Here is a 22,522-nt window from a genome sequence, read left to right as displayed (position 1 = left end):
TCGTGCATCCCTGTGGAGGCTGGGGCATTGAACCCGAGTGGACAATATTCAAAGTTTCCATTGCTGAAGCTGCGGCGAGGAGCTGTGGTCTTAGGGTCTTAGGTGCCTCAAGGGGCGGTAACCCACGAACACCGTGGTGGACACCGGTGGTCAGGGAAGCCGTCCGACTGAAGAAGGAGTCTTTCCGGGATATGTTATCTCGGAGGACTCCGGAGGCAGTTGCAGGGTACCGAAGGGCCCGAAGGGCTGCAGCCTCTGCCGTGAAAGAGGCAAAGCAGCGGGTGTGGGAGAAGTTTGGAGAAGACATGGAGAAGGACTTTCGGTCGGCACCAAAGTGCTTCTGGAAAACTGTTCGCCACCTCAGGAGGGGGGGCGGGGAACCATCCAAGCTGTGTACAGTAAGGATGGGACACTGTTGACCTCAACTGAGGAGGTAATAGGGCGGTGGAAGGAGCACTTTGAGGAACTCCTGAATCCGACTAATACGCCCTCTATGTTAGAGGCAGAGCTGGAGGATAATGGGGGATTGTCGTCGATTTCCCAGGCGGAAGTCACTGATGTAGTCAAACAACTACACAGTGGCAAAGCCCCGGGGGTGATGAGATCCATCCAGAAATGCTCAAGGCTCTGGGTGTGGAGGGGCTGTCCTGGTTGACACGCCTCTTCAACATTGCGTGGAAGTCTGGGACGGTGCCAAAGGAGTGGCAGACTGGGGTGGTGGTTCCCCTTTTTAAAAAGGGTGACCAGAGGGTGTGTGCCAATTATAGGGGTATCACACTTCTCAGCCTCCCTGGTAAAGTCTACTCCAAGGTGCTGGAAAGGAGGGTTCGGCCGATAGTCGAACCTCGGGTTGAGGAGGAACAATGCGGATTCCATCCTGGTCGTGGAACAACGGACCAGCTCTTCACTCTCGCAAGGATCCTGGAGGGAGCCTGGGAGTATGCCCAACCGGTCTACATGTGTTTTGTGGATTTGGAGAAGGCGTATGACCGGGTCCCCCGGGAGATACTGTGGGAGGTGCTGCGGGAGTATGGGGTGAGGGGGTCTCTACTCAGGGCAATCCAATCTCGTATTTGAAAATAAAATGTATTTATTTTAACTTCTCTCTTGCTCTCAGTGAAGACAAGCCTGTAAAAATAGGATATATATATTATTTATCCATCTTGTCATGCAAAATTGTCAATATAAAAAGTGTGGTTTTAAAAAAACAAATGTGACAACAATATTTGTGAAGCACACATTTTTATTTCATATGCATTAAGCATATATAAAAATGACCTGGAATCAATACCAGTTCAAACATTCATATAAACTCTATCTTTATAGTCTATATTCATTACATGCATAGTGGTACAATAACAAATAATTGCACTTTGTTGATTCCAATTCCAATAATTACCAAGGACAGAAAGTAAACAAGATCCTAAGGATGAGATTGAGATTAAGGGCAAAAGATACAAAGAACAGTGCAAGAACATAATGTTAAGAATGAACACGGAATCATTCCCTCCCTCATATAAGAAGTGATGCAAGTAGTCACAGTTAAGAACATTCAACACCGCAGTTTTTACTCATCATTCTGGTGTTGAAAATTTAGGACGGGAACTCTGGAACGCTGTGATTAGCTTCAGGAAACTCTAGAGTGGTAATTCTTAACATTTTTCGAGTTATACCAAATAAAATGGTACACTGTTCTAATACTAGATGTATTGTAACCCCCCCCTCCAGTTGAGAAACACTACTCTAAACGATGTATTGCTCACTCAGGGGAGCAGTATCGGCCAGCAAAGAGAATGCTCATGGAGGAGTTATGTCGGATGAAGAAGAGGAAGGGATGGTCTGCGATGAACATGGCGGGTGGATGCATGGGCATGCAACAGCCCATCATCATCATAGCAGCAGTGGCAGCAGCAGCCTCAGTTCCCTCCTCGTTGACCTCCACAAAAGCCTTGTGGACGACTTTTGACAGTACCAGGTCGTTGGCAGGAGACATGCCTGTTACACAAGAGAACAAAAAAGATTACTAACTATAATAGAATGTAGGTCTCACCCTACGACATGAATGGAGTAGATTGATTTGGGAGAACCTATGTATTAAGTTGTTGTCTACTGACAGGAGACAGTTCAGGTTCCAGCTGCCTGTTCTTTAAATGATTATGAATATATCTGATATGATCCAGGCACATGTCCTACCAGAGAAGTCACTCTTTGCTCCGTCAAAGGCATCCACCATGCCCATGCTGACCAGGACTTCCTTCATGTCATATGACTCTTCCATCTTGAACCGAGGCAATCCCACCTTGACCTCAACATTATTCATCATGTCTGGATGAGTCCACTCCATAAAGTTCTCATAGGTCAGCTGCTTCTCCAGCTGGGGGTGGACACAGAATCAATTATTAGTTTGTCTGTCTCTGTTTTATGTGTGTGTGTGTGTGTGTGTGTGTGTGTGTGTGTGTGTGTGTGTGTGTGTGTGTGTGTGTGTGTGTGTGTGTGTGTGTGTGTGTGTGTGTGTGTGTGTGTGTGTGTGTGTGTCTTACCTTCTCCAGACCTGTTGAACTGTCCTCTATCTCATTGGGTAAAAAGATGAGCATGCTGAGCTCCTTCCCTTTGTAAGGCATCTCTAGGATCTGTTCAACAGAGGGTTTCAAAGATTACAGCATATACACACAGTGGTCTGACAACTGTTTGGTTATTTTTGTGTATTTATAAAATAGTTTGTGAGATGGCGTGCAACAAATAAAATGTTTCTTGGGTAATTAGTTTCACAGTTACTGCATGGTAAATTGATCATAACCAAAATCTAATCTTTTCTCCTTTGAATCATTCACATTCCATGGACATTTCAATAAATTATTTTTAACAAAGGTTATGAAATGATTGGTTTAATTGTTGCCTGGTCAGTTACACATTGTATTAAATTGATTATTTAATTAAATTGCATCATTACCTTGCAGTTGACTTTAGGGTTGTCGGAAAAAGGGAACCATTTTTTCTGGTGCATCATCTTCACTGGCTTGGTGTCATTCTGAAAACAGCAGCCAGAGGAATGAGTAAGCTTAAAAGTGCGGCTGAACAAATGAAGTGGCAAGCAGTGCTAATAATTTAACCTCGCAGGACACTGGAGTTGCTGGTCTACGGCTGCCTCGATCAATTAGTTTGTTTACACTTAAACTCATTTTCTATGTGGCTAAAATGTGCTAGCCTCATGAGACCGTCCTGGCTCATGAGCTCCAGTTTTCCACTCGCAGATCAGTCTTGCATCTTGAGATAGAGAAAATTTGGAGCCGTTCGCCAAACGACCGACCAATCAGCATTGGTTTTGAGGCGGGTTTAGATGTGACAACATGGCAGCTTCCACGGATGAGATGAGTATAGCTATTGCGTAAGTTTTATCCAAATTAGAAAGTATTCCTTCATTGAAAGAAGAGCAAAAAAACGGCACTGGAGGCTTTTCTCGTAGGAAAAGATGTTTTTGCTAGAGTTTGATCTGATTGGTTGATTTGGCCCGGCTATCACCAACAAAGGTGGCATTATGGGAGTTGTAGTTTAATACAACTGCAGATTAAAATATATCTGTTCACGGATTTATCCATTACAGTGTTATTAAGTTAAGTTTAGTAACGTTTATTCATGTCATTCTGATAAAATAGCTACAGTTTCCCCCACATAATTACATTTTCTTGATTCAATTTGTATTGGTAGCTAACGTTAGTTAGCTAGTTGACCGGTTAGCGAGCAAGTAAGTTAACATTAGCCAGTAGCTAAAACCACAATATCACAATATATTTCACCTCAGTGTCACTTTTTGGATGTTTTCGGCACCGGGGGGGAAAGGGCTTGTTGTAACGTTACTCAACACCTCTGAGAGACTTAGCTACTTCGCGACTGGGGCTGGTCGCCAAGTATCTCCCACGGTACTGAGCCGTGGACCTGGAGATACCGGCCATCGATGGCTGCCTAGTGTTGCTTTCGGACTCTCCCCACCTTCACCTTTTGTCCACAGGACAGTCACCATTTGTGGGTCAAAAGTAACTGTAAAGAAGACCGCTGCGAGAATTTCAGCACAACACCGCGGCCAGCCAGACTCGGACGCCTGGGGTGAAATGGTCCATTTCCCCGACAGAACATAAAACTTTCTGTTACTGCCGTTAGCATCATTATCACTCGGTGCTGGAGTTTATTATAGCAGGGTTCGGATTGCTATAAGTTTATAATAGTGGCTGGCTGCTGGCTAACTGGGGATGTGTCATGTCCCCCGGGCTGTTGTCCGCTTTCATCCCGACAGAACGGCAGGGAGTGAGGCAGAATAAACAGGGTGGGATAGCTGGCTAAATTAACATTACATTTTTTTTCTATCTATACAGCTAGCTAACGTTAACGCTAACGTTAGCTGGCTAACGTAATCGTGAGGTAGCCCAGTGCTGTTTAATGGTAACTTTACCTTGATCAAAACAATTATACTTAAAATAACTTCACGAACGTGTTGAACGATGTTGTAACCTTATAACGTTAACGTTCCCCACAGAGCATTAGCATGAGCTAACGCTAACGTTACTTGTCAACGTAGCACGTTAAGCTGGATCAATCGATATTGAAATGTATCAATAAATACGATTTCTGCTGTATTACTGTGTTGTAAGTGGCATGTAATCAATGACAAAATTATTCTGTGTGGCAGAAAGAAAGATGTATTACGGTGACAGAGTATTATTCTTTCTGTGAGATTGTATGATTTACAAATATTCCCTAATGTATCATCTTGGTGCCTGTGTTTTGATGGAAGTTAGAGGAACTAGAGGGGTCAAAGGTTTTATGACACCACTGACAGGCTACTAAAGGAAATGTCCCGTGTCATTAAAATAAAATAACAGATTTCTCTGGGTTTGAACATTGTTGAAAACATTTGGGATAGTCTAAGTACACAACTCAACAAAATATATAACATAGGTATAGTCATTTTTAGACACAATGTTACATATTGTACCTTTAAGTAATCAAATTTCATCCTCTTTGTCCCAGGTTTGCACAATTCTATGTGGTCAGGTTTCCTACCATGGCCCTGATGTTGAACTCTTTTCATTCACACTTTTTCATTACTTCCAATGAAGAAGTCAGGATTAGTGTCTATGACGTAAATGGTTTATGTTACCATAATACAGATTTAGAAAAACATATTTACTGACTTTAGCAGACTTTTGTCAATCAGTGTTAGTCAATTAAATGTTTTCTTTGAGCAGCGTTACCTTGTTGAGTCTAAACTGAGCATCCTGTGTGGCATACTGCTGAAACTGCCTGTTCCAGTCGCTTTTGAAGTACATGGCATTAACCAGCACCAGCCTGCTCAGGCTGTCCACGTCACCCTTGGCCAACAGATCCTTAATTTTATCTCGTAAACAAAATTGACACGTAAGTGAAGCAATGGCACACAACTGAAAGTAAGTCTTAAGTGTTAAAAAATGGTAAGCTCAACTGCTATGTTTCCATGTATGTTGTGTGTATATTAGTTAGTGGTGTAAATCACACATTTTATCACTTAAAGATGAGATACGTATCAATATTTTCACTTTGTATTTATAATATTGGATCATTGATGATTGAATCAATATATAGATCCAGATCGATGTATGGTTACACCCCTAATGTTAGTGTGTATGATCCACCTTGAGTCTGCTTCTGCACCCAGCTGTTGATGTTGAGCCTGGCGGCCTCTGAGTCAGCTTTGAAGTCAACAGTCTCCAGCTCTGCGTTGTAGTACTTCTTGGTTTTTCCTAAGAAATCCTGGAACCATCAACAACACATTTACTGATTCTGATCACCCAAACATATTAATCTCTTTGCTTAACTTTAGTTAGTGGAACTAAAAGTCACTACAGAAAGAAGAGCATTTTCTAAATCACGCTGCTGCTGTCCACTCCCTCATTTATCATTCCTTCTTACAGAGCTTAAATATTCCCATGAGTGACTCTCACACCACACAAACTCACAAATATGCATACACACATACTGAAACACACACCTCAACAAACTGGTAGGACTGCTCCCCGTACAGCCTGTTGGCAACACTGAGGGCATACGGAGCATCAGCCTTGTTGAGCTCACTCAGCAGTTGGGCAAAGCTAACATGGACGTCATCCTGACAATCCTTGGTTTTCAGGCACTGTGGACAAAGGAGACAACTGTTACAGAGATGCACTGAGCACTGACAGACCAGTCTAATATAAACAGTATATTAGACTGGGCATCTTGCCTGTTAAGTGATGAGACTATAGACTAAATAAGCCAAGTTTTCCTTTTTTACAAGTTTTCCTTTTTTACTCTTTTACTTTTCCTTCTATTGTTTCTTCTGGTGCACCAACTGCCACTGTGTGAGAGGGTTTATTCTCCTCAAGGTGTAAAAGTGTAAATCACTTATTATTCTATTACAATTATCTTAGTGATAATCACTAAATAGACATAACTTAAGTTTGACAATGCGTTTCCCAAAGGAACCCTATACTTCCTAATAATTTAGAAATGCATTCTACAACTATCTACATTGTACATGGGAGCATAGTAAGAGTGAAGGCTGTGACTGTAATGATTATAATAGTCATTGATATTTATTGTTTAATTGGGGATAATTTAGTTTAAATATAGAGGAGTGCAAATATTCTTCCAGCTGGCATCCATTCAGATACTCAACTAACAAGTCTTCTAAGACATTTTAGAAGACAGTTTGTGGTGGTGTTTTATTAGCATTTTGAGCTGCTTCACAAAATCACTCTGAACCAGCCTGCAATGTTAATCTGTTACTTTTATGACAGTTAGTGTGTGTGTGTGTGTGTGTGTATTATACCTCTGACATCTGTGTGGCTGTGTTTCCTCTGGCCCCCAGCATCACCATAGCCAGGGCTGAAGAGATGCTGAAAGGGGAGTAGAAGATGTTTGCCGTCTTGTTGTCATCTCCAAATTTTTTGAGCAAAGCCAGAGAGAAGGTGGTGTTGGCCTTGGACAGAGGGGTTGGAGATGCCATTGTGTCTGACACACAGGAAAGAGGACAGAGCATTAATTATTACAAACTTAAAACAATGTTTTTATCTCTTAATCTGACTAGTATCTAACTCTCTCATTGGGCCAAACTCCACACGGAAATATTGGTTAATTTACAATTACATTGAAAGTCTCTGAAGATGAATATCTGATCTATTGAGACCATTTCTGAACCGGTAAGACTCAGTCTTTAGTTCAGCAAACATTAAATAGGCCAAGCAGAGTTAATCAACAATTGGTTCACGTACCCACACATTAACCCACCTAAGTATATTAGTAATAACAATTAAAGTAGTGGATAATAATTTAACATTATGTTGAAATTGGCTGAATAGTTCGTGGTGTTTATGCAAATTTACTAGCGGATTGTAAATAAATTTATAAAACATCACACATTCAAGAAAGTATTAAACTTCCTGATTTTTCAATATGGTAGAAACAAAAGCTAAAATGGTTATTATCGCTCTTAGTCCTGGATAGCACGAATAAAGTAGGCTAATGTTACATTAAGTAGCTAAATATTACATTATACTTAGCCTACCTTACATAAAATAGCATTTACTATGACGTTGCTCTATTTATAACGCTAGGCCATGAGTCAAACGACTGTCAAAGTACGACTTTTCACTGCAATCTAAATGATCAAATAAATCCCACCGTCCCAACTGGGTGAGACTCACCCTCTACTTACAGACAGAGACTTTCCTGGTGGTCCTCGAGTAAGAAGGTGGATTTCCTTTTCACAGGAAGACTTCTGTTTGAAGCTTCAGTTTTACCATTTACAAGCTGACTTCCGACACGCCCTGAAAACCAGTCAAATCCCATCCTGTTAAAATGCTTAGCGCCCCCTCCGTGATTAGACTGCGGTCAAGCCAGCCTCCACTTCGAAATGAGCAGTCAAACTAGCCGACCCTATCTTTCGCGGTGCGCGTATACACACTATTACGGTGAGACCGCCTGCCTGTCAGAAAGAAAGAAAAAAAAGATCTATTTTAGCACACCACACAACCTGTCACTGCATGATATGCTGAATTCCAAAATAAGAGCCCCCCAAAATCATATAAACGCTGTTTTGCCATACATTCAGAAAATCATTAAAAAAAAAGTACTAGCTTCCACAGACCAATTTCACCTCAGATGGATAGGACTCCTCCTCGAGATGTGATCTACAAGGTTTTAGGGCATTCTGATGTTGTTTTCCAAAATAAGAGCCCCCCAAAACTCATATAAACGCTGTTTTGTCCATACATTCAGAAAATCATAAAAAAAAAAGTACTAGCTTCCACAGACCAATTTCACCTCAGATGGATAGGACTCCTCCTCGAGATGTGATCTACAAGGTTTTAGGGCATTCTGATGTTGTTTTCCAAAATAAGAGCCCCCCAAAACTCATATAAACGCTGTTTTGTCCATACATTCAGAAAATCATACAAAAAAAAGTACTAGCTTCCACAGACCAATTTCACCTCTGATGGATAGGACTCCTTCTCAAGATGTGATCTACAAGGTTTCAGGGCATTCTGATGTTGTTTTCCAAAATAAGAGCCCCCCAAAACTGAATGTATGGACAAAACAGCGTTTATATGAGTTTTGGGGGGCTCTTATTTTGGAAAACAAAATCAGAATGCCCTGAAACCTTGTAGATCACATCTTGAGAAGGAGTCCTATCCATCTGAGGTGAAATTGGTCTGTGGAAGCTAGTACTTTTTTTTTTTTTTTAATGATTTTCTGAATGTATAGACAAAACAGCGTTTATATGAGTTTTGGGGGGCTCTTATTTTGGAAAACAACATCAGAATGCCCTGAAACCTTGTAGATCACATCTTGAGAAGGAGTCCTATCCATAAGAGGTGAAATTGGTCTGTGGAAGCTAGTACTTTTTTTTTAATGATTTTCTGAATGTATGGACAAAACAGCGTTTATATGAGTTTTGGGGGGCTCTTATTTTGGAAAACAACATCAGAATGCCCTAAAACCTTGTAGATCACATCTCGAGGAGGAGTCCTATCCATCTGAGGTGAAATTGGTCTGTGGAAGCTAGTACTTTTTTTTTTAATGATTTTCTGAATGTATGGCAAAACAGCGTTTATATGATTTTGGGGGGCTCTTATTTTGGAATTCAGCATATCATGCAGTGACAGGTTGTGTGGTGTGCTAAAATAGATCTTTTTTTTCTTTCTTTCTGACAGGCAGGCGGTCTCACCGTAATAGCAAGTGTATACGCGCACCGCGAAAGATAGGGTCGGCTAGTTTGACTGCTCATTTCGAAGTGGAGGCTGGCTTGACCGCAGTGTGATTAGGGAGCTGTCGACATACATGCGTATGGCTTTTTATTCTAAGTTGTTAGTGAGCGACGGCGAGTTCGCGTTGGTCCTCCCTCTGCTGTTAGCTGGGTGACCCGGTCAAAAATCACACCTTCAAGCAGCTATATAGGTTAGCGGGTATAAGTTAGCAGCAGGTTTGATATTCGCAGGATATTCGTTTTCGACCTACCCCCATTCAGTGTCTTCAATAAAATTCCACTACTTTATTAGTGTAGTATGTTGAGGACAGTTTAGGACACTATCAAAAAAAAAATCACAATGGTATTTGTTGTCGCTACCGATTTACAAGCGAAAACAGCACTTCAATCTATGGTCCGGCTGTTGGCTGAGTTAGGGACCGTCTACAAATTACATTACTCAGGCTGGTGACATAGACTACTGGGATTCTTTCAGGAAAGAAATCACCAAAAATCTATAAAAAGACATTTTCTCATTCTGATTGCTGTAGTAGCTGCCAATGGTGGACTGCTAGTTACTACAGGTCATATTTTTGTCATATGTCACATTATAGTGAAACAGTATGAAATTAAAAGATTTAAATTATCACCAAAACTCAACCAAAAGACATTTTATCATTCTGATAGCTGTAGTAGCTGCCAATAGTGGGCTGCTAGTTACTACAGGTCATATTTTTTGTCATATGTCACATTATAGTGAAACGGGATGGAATTAAAAGTTTAAAATATTCACCAAAAATCAACAAAAGTAAATTTTCTCATTCTGATTGCTGAAGTAGCTGCCAATGGTCGACTGCTAGTTACTACACATCACCTTTTTGTCATACGTCACATTATAGTGAAAAAGGATGGAATTAAAAGTTTAAAATATTCACCAAAAATCAACAAAAATACATTTTCTCATTCTGATTGCTGTAGTAGCTGCCAATAGTGGGCTGCTAGTTACTACAGGTCATATTTTTGTCATATGTCACATTATAGTGAAACAGGATGGAATTAAAAGATTAAAATATTCACCAAACATCAACAAAAATAAATTTTCTCATTCCGATTGCTGTAGTAGCTGCCAATAGTGGGCTGCTAGTTACTACAGGTCATATTTTTGTCATATGTCACATTATAGTGAAACAGGATGGAATTAAAAGATGAAAATATTCACCAAAAATATTTTTGAGAGAAAATTGAGTCCTGATATATAAGTTGTTGTTTCAGGAAACCATGGCCTAGTAAGTAGCAGTGAGAGTTTGGTAAGGACTACGGCAATCTGAATGAGAAAAAAATATTTAATTGAATTTTGGTGAACTTGTGTCTTTTCTTTTCATGCTACTTTCTACTTCTACTCCACTACATTTCAGAGAGGAATATTGTACTTTTTACCCCACTACATTAATCTGACAGCTTTAGTTACTTTGCAAATAAAATTTAAAATTTGTGCACACAAATACATGCAGTTTATAAAATACTATGTTTTATTATTGTCTATCTACAGCTGAAATGATTAGCCATTAAACACTTAGTTAATTGACAGAACTGTTTTGATCCTTTCTAGTTTCTAAAATGTGAAGGTGTTTCTGCATTGAGTACTTTTACTTTTAATACTGTAAGTAGGCTACATTTTCCTGATACTGATACTTAAGTAACATTGCAGGACTTTTACTTGCCAACAGAGTATTTTTACAGTATGGTATTAGTACTTTTACTTAAGGATCTAAATACTTATGCACTGCCTATAGCATATAGTATGCCTGACCTCACTTGAGGCACAAACTGATCCCCTGATGACCAACTCCAACTGCAGAGTTGAACTAGGTGCACCGGGGCACTGTTTGCTGTTTGCCGCGGTAACTACATCGTGAATCTTCTGTAGCGAAGAACCAGGTTAAACCAGTGTGTTTAAAACAGCATTTTACCTTTTGGCTTTTGGTGCACCAAAATAATCAACTGACTATTTGAATAATACTTTATTGTATGGTTTTAAGGTCTGCCATACAGCACATACACAATATAAATCAATATCTATAATGCATCCAAGTAAAATGTCCAGTCACAGCATTATGTACTGCAGTATTTCTACACTACAGTGTTGGTCTAGATAGTCTGGTATTGCACAGCAGCAGGGGTATTGGCTGTCAGCAGCCTTCCAGGCTGGTGCATGAGGTCTACTATGTAGCGGCAGGGCTGTGAGGAGCGCTCATTCATGGAGGGATTCCCATTGAAGAGGAGTACCTCGTTCCAAGCCCGGCTGTACTCACCCCTATCAAGTGTGCAGCTCATTCCAATGCAATCAGCCAGACACTGAAAAATGAAGACAGGTCAGGCTATTATGATTTGGAAACAAGAGATGGATGGAATGGAGAGGGTTATTATAATAAACTTTGCACAAAAAGTAAGGAAATTTGTGTTTGGTAGATTATGTCTCTGTGGTAACAATGCTTTTTGGCAATAAATCTTATACGGGTGGAAAGCCTGTTTAGTTCCCTTTCAAATGGTGCCCCATTTGTAAGGGACATGCATTTGTAGGATGAGCAGCAGCGCTGAGTATGTGGGTTGCGCCTATGAAAAATTTGCCAAATCTTCTCTGCCAATGCCAAACAGCTTATTCTGCCATTGACTCGTTTGGTGTTTGGTGGATTGGATGACTGAAGTTTGAAGAAACAAGACATATTGGAAATTTAACAATGTATTCATTTCACAAACAGGAGCCTCAGTAGCGTGTGGAAGAACCATACACAGCCACAACAGCCTGGCACCTCCTCCTGTTGCCGACACCAGCACAAACGGACCTGACGGTGAAGGGCAGTCATGGCAGGACTCCTGGCAGTCCTATGGGACCGGAGATTGGCTGTGTGCAGTCTGTTCCGGATTGTCTGGGCAGAAAGCCGTCAGCCATATCGTTCTGCAAACCTTAACTGCAAATCTGTATAAGACAGCCTACGGCACCTAAGTGCTGACAGGGTGAGGAAAGGTCTTCTTGGGGTGTCGTCGTCTTGGGACGGCCACTTTGAGGCCTGTCTTTGACATCCCCCGTTATATGGAACTTGGCCTTCAGTTTGGAGATGGTACTAGGGCTCACTCCAAATAATACCGCAACTTGGTTTTGCGGAACACCAGATTGAAGTTGCTTGAAGGGCCCTATCCAGATCAGTAAAACGCGGCATGCCGATTCTTGGAGCAGACACTTACTGACTGTAGCTGTACTTACACTAGTAGGGCCCATGCTCACAGTGCCTGAGGGGCACCCGATTGGCAGCACATGGGGTTACCAGAAGCTCAAAACAAAGTAAAAACAACAGCAAAATAACCTGTTTGGCAATGGCAAAGAAGATTAGGAAAAAGTTTCATGGGCGCAACTCACATACTCAGCGCTGCTGCTCTTCCCACAAATGCATGTTCCTTACAAATGGGGCACCATTTGAAAGGGAACTAAACAGGCTTTCCAACGGTATAAGATTTAAAAAAAAAAAAAAAAAAAAGCAGTGTTACCACAGAGAAATAATCTACCAAACATAAATGTCCTTACTTTTTGTGCTAAATTTATTATAATAATACTTTAAGTGGAGGATGGGGATAACTTATATAGAAGATTCATGAAATAGGATGTTAAAAGATGTGCGTGAAAGGAAAAGATTGGTACAGAGGGGGAAACCGCTAATGATGCTGTGTGGTAGCTAGGTCAGTGGTACCTTGAAGAGAAGTGCCCTGTGGCAATAGATTCCCCTGCTGATCAAACCGATGGGAACAACATTAGAACGAAGCTGAAACTTGAGCTCACTGAGGTGCAGCACCCATGGGAATTCATGCAACTTTTCCATCTCTACTGCTCCGCCCATGGCTTCACTCACCAGCCTGGCATCCAAAAACATGGACACAAAACCCATTAGAATGCAGGACCGTTCACAATTAGTTTTGCATCCTTTTGCACAGAGTGGTGTGTTCTATAATGCTGTTACACGCCACTGGTGTCATTTTTAGTGAACCCTTACTAGCACTATATGAGCTGGTCTGGTGTCTTGTTTCAATTTGTTAAAATGATTCTGGAAAATTAAAAACAATGGCTGCTAATTATATAATATGAGATGATTTTGTTCTCTATTTGTAGCAACATCCCTGCATGTTGGTTATGTGCTGGCTGCATTAATATGTTACCTGGCCAAGGCAGCACACTGCTCTCGTTCATCACTCAGTGGGAGGATGAATTTTTTGGCCTTGTTAACTAGAAGCTGTAATGAGACGTCATCCATCATCTTCCACGGTTTCTCTGTAGGAGACTCAGGCTGGGTCTCATTTTTCTGTTTATCATCCTTTTTGTTCTTTCTGTACAGGAAGACAGTGAATTAAAAATAAATCTGAGACTTGTTTTCAACTATGGACATTTCTCTGAGTGAAATGACAAACAGGGAGTTTACAGACACAATTAGCATGTGTAATTTTGGCTCGCTGTAACGTTACCTCTGTGTGATGATCAATATTGTCACTTGTTAATAGGAACTGCTAAGCTGCGTCAAGATAACTTATGTACATTCTGTAAACTGATGTACGTTCTGTAATCCTATTTATAGATTTCATACTGTGTACAAGTTAATTGCACTCTCAAAAGAACACAGTGTTACTGCCTATTGAGACGTGGCCCAGCTACACAGTTAGCGGGTATTTAATGTTGGTAGTAGTTGATACTGATATGAGTGTTAGCATGCCTATTGATAGTCGTATGCATGATTATTTTTGCTTTTAGTGTTTACATTATCAGAAACACCTAGTTAAATTGTTGGTAGTTGTGACTAACCTGATGTGTGTATATTTTCTTTCTACTCATGTTTCAGACCACACACCTACAGTGCCTTTGATATATGTCATAATTAGGTGTACTGTATCGCTGTGCTGTATTGAGAAAGATCACTCACTAAACGGTACAAGCTCCATCCTGTTGGTTCTGACCAACACTACAGGCCGTGTGCTATCCTAAATATTCCTCCACCAGAACCCCCTATCTTTTATATTTTCAGTTGCCATGTGTGTATAATATTTAGTTGTTACGGGTGCCTCTTAAACACTTGTAACGCACAGTATGTACATTGGAATATGTATGTGTCAGAGAGATCCTATTGTTCTTGTCTTTGAAATTGTTTGCCGGTATCCAAGAGAAGAGTATATGCATGCAACATGTGTAGAAAACACGTGTTCACATATACACTGATAATAATTAATACCAATATGTTATCTTTCATTTCTGAACATATTCTTATGTAGATTTCATAAGAAAATTAGAAGATACTTAGTGAGAAAATGTCTGCCAACCCCATTTTTCAACACATTATTACAAACGCTTACACTGCAGTTTTTTTTCCTCTGCTATTTTAAGTAATGGCAAAAATAAATAAATTGTATGATTGCAAAGCTTCTGGAGCTGCTTTACCATAAAGTATTACCAGTCTACCCAATCTAATGTTTTTGAGATATCGTGCAGACAAACAGGAGCAAAAGCTGAGACTCCCAGGTCAAAGTTATTATAATATAAGTTACACAATGTTCATTAGAGGAAGAAAATAAATCTTTAATTAATTCTAGTAAGAGGCATTTTGCTTTATATAGTAAAAAAGTGAAACTTTGGTCATACTAAGCCATGGATAGATTATATAACACACTGCTTAAGAATGCCTAAGATGTTGTGTGTATTAGAGCTCTTTTTTTTTACAGATTGTGCTCGGGTCGGACTCGGGCTTATTTTAGCTTCTCTCCTCATTGTGCCCATCTTAGTAGCGTGTGACGTGTGCGTGTTTGCGTGTGTAGCAGAGACAGCGCGCATCATAGCGCGCGCGTCAGAGAGAGCTTAAAAGTGATTGATGTTGGTCTAGGGTCGGGCCGGGTTCGGGCTGAAAAAATTGCAGGCGTTGTCGGGCTGGGGTCGGGTAGGGCTTGAACACCACGGGCCAGGGCCGGGTTAGGGCTGGAGTTTTTGGCCCGTGCAGGGCTCTAGTGTGAATGCATGCTCCAGGGTGGACATGGTTGAAATGGGTTGGACCAGAGGTACCCTGAGGGGGTACTGCTCTGTTTGGCAACGCTAATTTATCAAAATGCTGGAAGCTTGTGAAAGTGTGTGTGTGTGTGTGTGTGTGTGTGTGTGTGTGTGTGTGTGTGTGTGTGTGTGTGTGTGTGTGTGTGTCAGCGTGCGTGCATGTGTGCAGGAATCTTTATGCATGCATGTGCACTTGTGCATGGTTGTGCGTGTAAGTCCATTAGTCTAAACACAAACTCTTATACTCTGACTCTCTTATGCTCTAGCCCCATCTGTGTGGTTGTTGTTGTTAGTTTCCCACTGTGTAGTACTTGTGTAAAAGGTCCGCTTAGCTGTAATAGTTTGGGGATTTTCTGGATATATTTTCAAAGAAACTGGGTTGGAGTTATGATGCATACAAATAATACACAATGTTTAGTTGTAGTAGAACATTCAAAAGAAAACCTACCCTGTGGCTGTGTTGACAACAATGATTTGCTGGTGCTCGTTGACAGGCTGCTTGGACAGTTCCTCTAAAGTCTGAATCCTTTGACCAGCACGAGCCTGAGAGAGAGAGAGAGAGAGAGAGAGAGAGAGAGAGAGACAGACAGATAGAGAGAGAGAGACAGAGAGAGAGAGAGAGAGAGAGAGAGAGAGATGTTCTAAAGTAGCAGATTATGAGTATGTCTGGAGATTTGACAAGAGTTTTTTTGTATATAAACTCAGATTAAGTGACCTTTGTTAGACATAATTTTCAATAACACATACACACACACACCTTTCCAACATCATAGAAGCCATCACTAATAATGTCAGTGGAGGCCAAGTGACTTGTCAGGCTGTATTTAACAGACAAGTTAAAGTTAAGCAGGCTGATCATGGCCAACTCGCTGAAACGGCTCCTTCGATTCACTGATAGGTTGATTTCCTGAAGCATTTCCAGGGCTCTGAGACACACATTTACAGATATTCAGACATTGATGATAAATATTTTAAAAAATATGAACACATATGGACAAAATTACCCATTCTTTCTTTTGGAGCTACACATAATACTAGTACCCTATATTAAGAAATAAATAAACTAAACTAAATATAGGGCACTACATAATACTACTACATAATACTGTCCCATACTGTCATCTACTGGCTATTTAAGAGATTACTCTGAGTTGGTTCCAACACTACATTTTTACTCCACTTACACTACATTACACTACTCAGCAGCACTCCTTCAGTTCTACATTTCATGATTCATCAGTCATGTTCTAATGTCATTGTTAACTGTCATCGCAGTGTCTTACCCAAATTGGCACATCTCCGCAACGGTGTTCACATCACTGGCACAGACATTGATAGCCAAGCATGCATGGTGCAACACCTCCTTGTGATAGGAGCGCAGCAAATTGACCAGTGGGTGAAGGCCTCCAGCACTTTGTAGCTATGTTGGACAGGGCGTTAATGTCAAAGAAAGCATTTCAAATATTTTTGAAAATGTATAAGGAACGTGTACGTTCAAAAGTTGTTTTAGTTGTGCAACAGAAAACTCAGATTAAACAGATAGTCTAGCTAGCTGAGATCAGAGATCTGAGGAGCAGTTAACCATAGTCCTCATAAATCCACCGGAGTTTAACATCCCAACACAAAGAAAGCGGAAGGTATTGCCAGACGAAATTTACGGCAGCAACAGAGCATCCAGGAAGTGAAACATTGTGTATACAGTATAGACTAGACACACAAACACCAACCTCTGCCCTAGCTTCTGTATCACAGGCCAGCACTGACAGGCACAGCGTGGTGTTGATCAGAACCTGTGTATCTGTGGACTGTAAGGGCTCCACCAGAGCCTGTATAGCTCCATGTGACAAGATACTGCAGCGGATGACCTCCTGTCCTGCCATGTTGCCAAGTGTGGCAGCAGAATTTGACACCGTCCTGCGACAGCTTCCATACAGCTGCTGGACAAGAATCTCATCGCCTCCTGCCTCGTACACTGCGCTGTAGATAGCACAGAAATGGATGGGAGATTTACTGCATCCTGCAGAGCTGGCAATAAATGAAGTCTCATAACATATCATACAATGCAGAATGTATGCAATATGTATGATATGTGGAATTTGCACAAATAGTACAAGGGAAAACAAACATTAAGAGGATAAGGATATTGAGGGAATGATGCAGGGAAGGTGGAGGTAAATGTCCCGAGAGCTGAAGGAGACACAGTAATGTGGATATATGGAGTCAGACAGTGAGAGGCGATGGCTACAGGGAAGCTATGTCAGGGTAATAAAAATGTGGAAGATAAAATGGAGAAAGGGAGAGAAGAGAGGTAAAGAGAATTTCAGTGAGGGAGAACCATGAGAAGACAGATGAAGCATTGAATCATTTGTGAAGTAGCCGAGAGGAAGGCACACTCAACTTCGAAATGCCACCTCCTTCCAAGCCTCAGTTTTAGAGACACTTGTGTCAATAAGTTACACATATCATTAATACTTTGTGGCATACGCACTCATTTCCAGGTCTCTTTTGAGTAAGTAACTATAGGGGTGACATTTACATTATCTAATAGGTTGTCTGTTACTCACAATGCATTTAGCTGGTTGCTATGTGTGAGGTTGGAGAGGGCCTGGGTTGCTGCCTCTTTTAGCTCTAAACTCTCATTGTTCAGCAACTGTACAACTGCTGGGATACCATCTGAAAAACACATAAATCCAACTCCTTCACACTTTATCATGACGAGTGTGTTGATGCTAAAGTGGCTGTGTGAATGTGTATGTACCCAGGTCTCTGAAGCTGTCTTTGCTGGCTAGGTGGAAGCTCATGACGGACACAGCCTGGCAGGTAGCTGTTTTCACGCTGATGTCTGCCACAGACAGAAGCTCTACCAGAACCTTCTCCACATTCTGCTCGTGGAGCAGTTTGCGATTCTCAGCTGCACACGCACACACAACAAAACAAACACAGAAAAACACACACAGATGTATACCATTTCGATTTCCAAACTTGTTGTTGGAAAATTAAGAGAAAATGATTATCTCTTGTCCCCTTCTCTGCTTACAGCTCTGAGCAACCCTGGCGATGCATTTAACAGCGTTGGACTGGATTTCAGGTAAATTGGGGGTGAGAACAGACTCCATCAGCCTTGTCAGTCCTCCACCCTTGTGGATTAGCTGTAAACTCTTACTGTCACTTAAACAGTTAGCAACTACCTGTAAGGTCTCAGCATGAAGGTCACGGAAGTCCTGGAAGAAATAAAAGCATAGATAAGGGGCAGAGGATGTAGCAGACACAGACCTTGAATGGGATAGAAAAGGCATTATGAGGTGAGAAAAAGTGTTAATTCAAAGATAACAATTTCCTGCTAATGGTGCAAGCATAAACTGCATATATAGGCAGTTATTATCCTCTCCATATTTTGTCTTCTCATTTTTATTAATGGCACGATAAAGACATACATTAGCATCTTACCACAAAAGCATCTGTGTTCTCTCTCTCTCTCTCTCACACACACACACACACACACACACACACACACACACACACACACACACACACACACACACACACACACACACACACCTACCTACCATGTTACTGAGGATATCCATGAGCTTCTCAAATCCTTGCTCTTCCCTGAAGGTGTTGCATGTATCTGTATCAGTGGTGACATTCTGCAGCGTTTTTAAAGCCAAATGCTGAATGACAGGGAAGTCAGACTTCAACAGTTCCAGAAGTGGAGGGATCCCTCCCAACTCATGTAATGCCAGACGACTTTGGTGGTCCTTCATACATACAGCACAACACAGGATACAAAAAGACAACAAGAACTTTGGAACAATTACATTTCACCCATGCCCTTGTAACCTTCTCTAGACTGACAGCTTTGAGTCACCTGAACCAGGTTAAAGATGATCTCTAGGGAGTTCTTCTTGACATCGGGGTCTGGACTGGATAAGAGCTGGATTAGAGGTGGCAGGCCCTTGTTGTCAGAGATCTTGACCTTACAGACAAAATCCACTGACAGAGAGGCCAGGCACAGTGTTGCAAACTCATGGACAACTATATCTTCTTGAATAGGAGAAAAAAATTGCATTGTTTCTTTGTTTTATCGCAGCTCATATAAAATAAATATCTACTTCTGAGTCTATTCGTTGTGTGATCAAAGTGGCTCACCTTCAAGTGACAGTTTGTCAATGATTGATGCAATGACATCTATTTTTTTCAGAGCACTCTTTATATCACCTTGCAATAGAAACATGAGACAAGGTTAATAACTGAGTGGCAGTTATTCATTGAGCACATCAATCAGTCACTCAGTCTGTAAATAAACAAAACTGAATTCTCCAACTAGTCAAAAAATCTCTTAACAGTCAATCGCCTGACAAGCAGATAGATGGTCAGGAAATTGGTTTGTAATAGTTAACCGGCCAGTCACATCAATTGCATAGTAAGCCACCAAACGACTCAGAATGTGAGTCTGCATTGATTTCGTATGTTGTCTGACACACCGTTGGTGGCCATTATGCCCAAGGCCATGAAAGCATTGCGTCTGATCAGCTTGTTGGTGTGAGTGATGAGCTGACAGAGAGGCTCCAATGCCCCGAGTCCCAGCAGAGAAACCTTATTCTCATCTCCTAACAACAGGGGGAGACAGTGAACAGGGAAGTTACTGTAAGCATGGTGCCAAACAGACCTGAGTAGCTGTGGCCATTTATTATTATGCATCAGTAGTGTAGTAAGTAGTGAAGATAAACACTGCAATGTGATTGAATATAAAAGACAATGCCAGATAACATGCTAAAGTGTTGTGTTCAACATAGTAATATACATAATATTATAATGTGCTGATAATTTTATGTCAGCTCTTGATAAACAAAAGTATTAAGATTAAGACATACTTTATTGATCCTGCAAGGGGAAATTACAGTTTTCACTCTGTTGTTAGTTATTACACACATACACAGCATATACATGTCAAGTGCTTGAGCATAGAATGGAAATAAATTAAATGATAGTATAGATTTCATAGTAAATCTCTGGAAATAACGACAGTGGTCAGCCACAAGTACATTTTGTGCTTTTCAGCTGCAGGGTTGCCCACAAAAAAAACTAATGTGTGTAGGGGTTAGCGTGGGTAGTCTAATGTACCTTTCTCTGCAAATTTGTGGATTGCTTCACAGGCTTTGACTAGGATGTCCTCCTCTGGGCAGCTCAGCAGCAGCACTACTGTTGCTGGAGTTTTGGCCTCAACAGGTAGTGGCTCAAACTGTAACTGTGACGAGAGAGGGATGCAAATGCTTCATAACTGATCTTATGTCTGTCTTCGGAATGTACAGTTTGTTTTTTAGGCTATTGGCATGTGTTTCAATGGATACGAAATATAAAAAAGCCCTTTCAGAAACATGTTAGCTAGGCTTTTTAAAATGTAAAGATGAGCAGGCTTTCATTACTCACCGTTTCCTTGCATGGAGTTTCGCTCTCCTTCTTAACTTTCTTTCCCATTCTGTGACCTAGCGTTAGAGAGAAACTGTTCAACAATATTGTTCTAAACAGCGTTTATTGATCACAGATAGTCGTTCAATACCTGCAGTCATGAATATAGCTAGCTATGCTTTCTAAACTACAAAGCTAGCCTGACAGCCGGCTACTACTAGCTAGTGTTCACAAATGACGCTTCTAAAACAAACAAAGTTGCAGTCATCACTTTTAAAAATATATATATATTCACTGTGACTTACCTGTTTGTTTTTATTTTTCAAACTAAAGGGCAAGTTCAAGATTCATAATTAGCATGACAGCCGACCAGAAAAACAAGACCGTAGCTAGCTAAGTTTAGTGTTGTGGAAAAAGAGGTTGACACCCTGTTGCTAGGCAACGCGTGCAACTTTGGGCTAAACCATAAACTGCATAAAGAGGCCTAGAGGCTAATGCTGCGTTCCAGACAACCCGTAACTCGTGTTTTCACTGTCTTCTACCCGTGAAAGTGCCCTGGAACATATGCCTGTAACGGCATTCTTGCTAACTTGTTGGCTATGGTTTGGCAAGCCAATTTCATATATCAGACGTTACTGACATTAATTTGTGGAATCGTCAAATTTTCACATCTTTATTTGCATAACCTCACAAACATGTGAAACAAACAGGTGTAGAACAGTTCGGCATCGTACATGGGTGGATGACGTGACATGGCAGTTTTGCTGTCTTCAGTGTCAAACATGTATGAATAAAAAATATATTTGCTAAAAACCTTCTCAATATTGTGCATAACATTATGCTTTATGTGAACATACTCAACATTAAAACAGATCATCACTCATTTTTTCACAATTTCCAACCAAACATAACAAAACTCATATGGTGTGACTGTCCGGCACTTGTTTCTCAAAGTGAGAACTTGAATAAAACTAAGAAAAATAAATGCAAACATTCTCAAAAAAATACAGAAAATTAATACAGATGTCTACTTGTGAGCCTACCCGTTTCAAATTACAAGCATTATGTTTTGAGTCAGTTCTAATTAAAAGGATTTTGTCACAGAAATCAAAATCATATGGTGTGACACTATTTTGGGATATTTGAACGGGCAACTGTTTTGACACCCTTGGGAAGGAGAGGACCTTCTTCAGCAAGGTTGTACAGTACTATCAGTGTATTTCTACTGTACAACCTGAGGTGAGTTATCATTTTTATATTTACAATAAATCAGATCTTGTTGGCACTCTGACAAAAGTCCCACTTCCAGATGTCTTTTGGTGTGACACATTTTTCATAAAAATGCAAAAGACCTTTTATTATTTTGTCATAATTACATGTAAATCTATTCTGCTTTGTTATAGCTAGCATGTTTTTAGTATGCTAATGTGTAGCTACAAGACTCAAGGTTGTGCTAAGTGCTGAAAACATCATATGGTGTGACACTTCATCATATGGTGTGACATGTCTGCCTGTCACGCCATATGATTTGATTGTCACACCATATGATATGAATTGTAATTTCCTGCAGATATAACAATAAATAACAAAGTCCAATGTATGTTTTGTCCTTTTGAACATGTATTTGGGTCCATCATCACAAAAGCTAACAGCTGTAATTATCCACAGTCAATTATTGTTTAGTTTAGTTTAATTCGGTGATACAGATTTCTAGTTTATCAGACAGACACAGCAGACCCCCTTCACAGAAACATCCAGCTTACCCACTAGAGAGCCCCAAGCCC

The 22,522-nt window shown here is 40.7% G+C and overlaps 2 protein-coding genes across 6 annotated transcripts; both read right to left on the bottom strand.

The window, feature by feature from the left end:
- Window positions 1-1,225: 1,225 nt before the first annotated feature.
- On the bottom strand, window positions 1,226-7,945 carry LOC114548989 (leukocyte elastase inhibitor). 2 transcript variants are annotated; one of them, XM_028569061.1, is made up of 9 exons: window positions 7,713-7,945; window positions 6,839-7,020; window positions 6,020-6,160; window positions 5,664-5,781; window positions 5,247-5,389; window positions 2,951-3,028; window positions 2,541-2,630; window positions 2,194-2,374; window positions 1,226-1,995 (listed from the first exon to the last, which is right to left on the bottom strand). In XM_028569061.1, the coding sequence occupies exons 2-9, from the start codon at window positions 7,013-7,015 to the stop codon at window positions 1,760-1,762; spliced, it is 1,164 nt and encodes a 387-aa protein (XP_028424862.1). In that variant the 5' UTR covers window positions 7,016-7,020; window positions 7,713-7,945; the 3' UTR covers window positions 1,226-1,759. The 2 variants fall into 2 exon arrangements, with proteins under 2 accessions (XP_028424862.1, XP_028424861.1); XM_028569060.1 differs by having other exon boundaries at window positions 7,724-7,943.
- Window positions 7,946-11,259: 3,314 nt separating this feature from the next.
- On the bottom strand, window positions 11,260-21,322 carry armc3 (armadillo repeat containing 3). Of its 4 annotated transcripts, none has more exons than XM_028569052.1 (17): window positions 21,044-21,322; window positions 20,760-20,815; window positions 20,454-20,577; window positions 19,814-19,939; window positions 19,479-19,547; window positions 19,198-19,373; window positions 18,893-19,087; window positions 18,364-18,547; window positions 18,085-18,237; window positions 17,891-17,999; window positions 17,054-17,351; window positions 16,610-16,746; window positions 16,084-16,252; window positions 15,775-15,869; window positions 13,460-13,627; window positions 12,997-13,159; window positions 11,260-11,608 (listed from the first exon to the last, which is right to left on the bottom strand). In XM_028569052.1, the coding sequence occupies exons 2-17, from the start codon at window positions 20,805-20,807 to the stop codon at window positions 11,402-11,404; spliced, it is 2,421 nt and encodes an 806-aa protein (XP_028424853.1). In that variant the 5' UTR covers window positions 20,808-20,815; window positions 21,044-21,322; the 3' UTR covers window positions 11,260-11,401. The 4 variants fall into 4 exon arrangements, with proteins under 4 accessions (XP_028424853.1, XP_028424855.1, XP_028424854.1 ...); XM_028569054.1 differs by having other exon boundaries at window positions 17,054-17,303; XM_028569053.1 differs by having other exon boundaries at window positions 19,198-19,370.
- Window positions 21,323-22,522: the final 1,200 nt, after the last annotated feature.

Source organism: Perca flavescens, chromosome 22 (assembly GCF_004354835.1).
Source record: "Perca flavescens isolate YP-PL-M2 chromosome 22, PFLA_1.0, whole genome shotgun sequence".
NCBI classification, from domain to species: domain Eukaryota; kingdom Metazoa; phylum Chordata; class Actinopteri; order Perciformes; family Percidae; genus Perca; species Perca flavescens.
Note: the sequence above shows the minus strand (reverse complement) of the source record. Positions and strands in the feature narration are given on the sequence as shown.

Coding starts and splice junctions, on each gene's coding strand:
- LOC114548989 (XM_028569061.1), bottom strand. CDS start 7,015: ATGGCATCTCCAACCCCTCTGTCCAAGGCCAACACCACCTTCTCTCTG. Junction 5,782..6,019: donor AGTCCTACCAGTTTGTTGAG/GTGTGTGTTTCA, acceptor TGATGGTTCCAG/GATTTCTTAGGAAAAACCAA. Junction 5,390..5,663: donor GGTGCAGAAGCAGACTCAAG/GTGGATCATACA, acceptor TTTGTTTACGAG/ATAAAATTAAGGATCTGTTG.
- armc3 (XM_028569052.1), bottom strand. CDS start 20,807: ATGGGAAAGAAAGTTAAGAAGGAGAGCGAAACTCCATGCAAGGAAACG. Junction 19,374..19,478: donor TGACAAACTGTCACTTGAAG/GTGAGCCACTTT, acceptor CTCCTATTCAAG/AAGATATAGTTGTCCATGAG. Junction 18,548..18,892: donor TGGATATCCTCAGTAACATG/GTAGGTAGGTGT, acceptor TATTTCTTCCAG/GACTTCCGTGACCTTCATGC.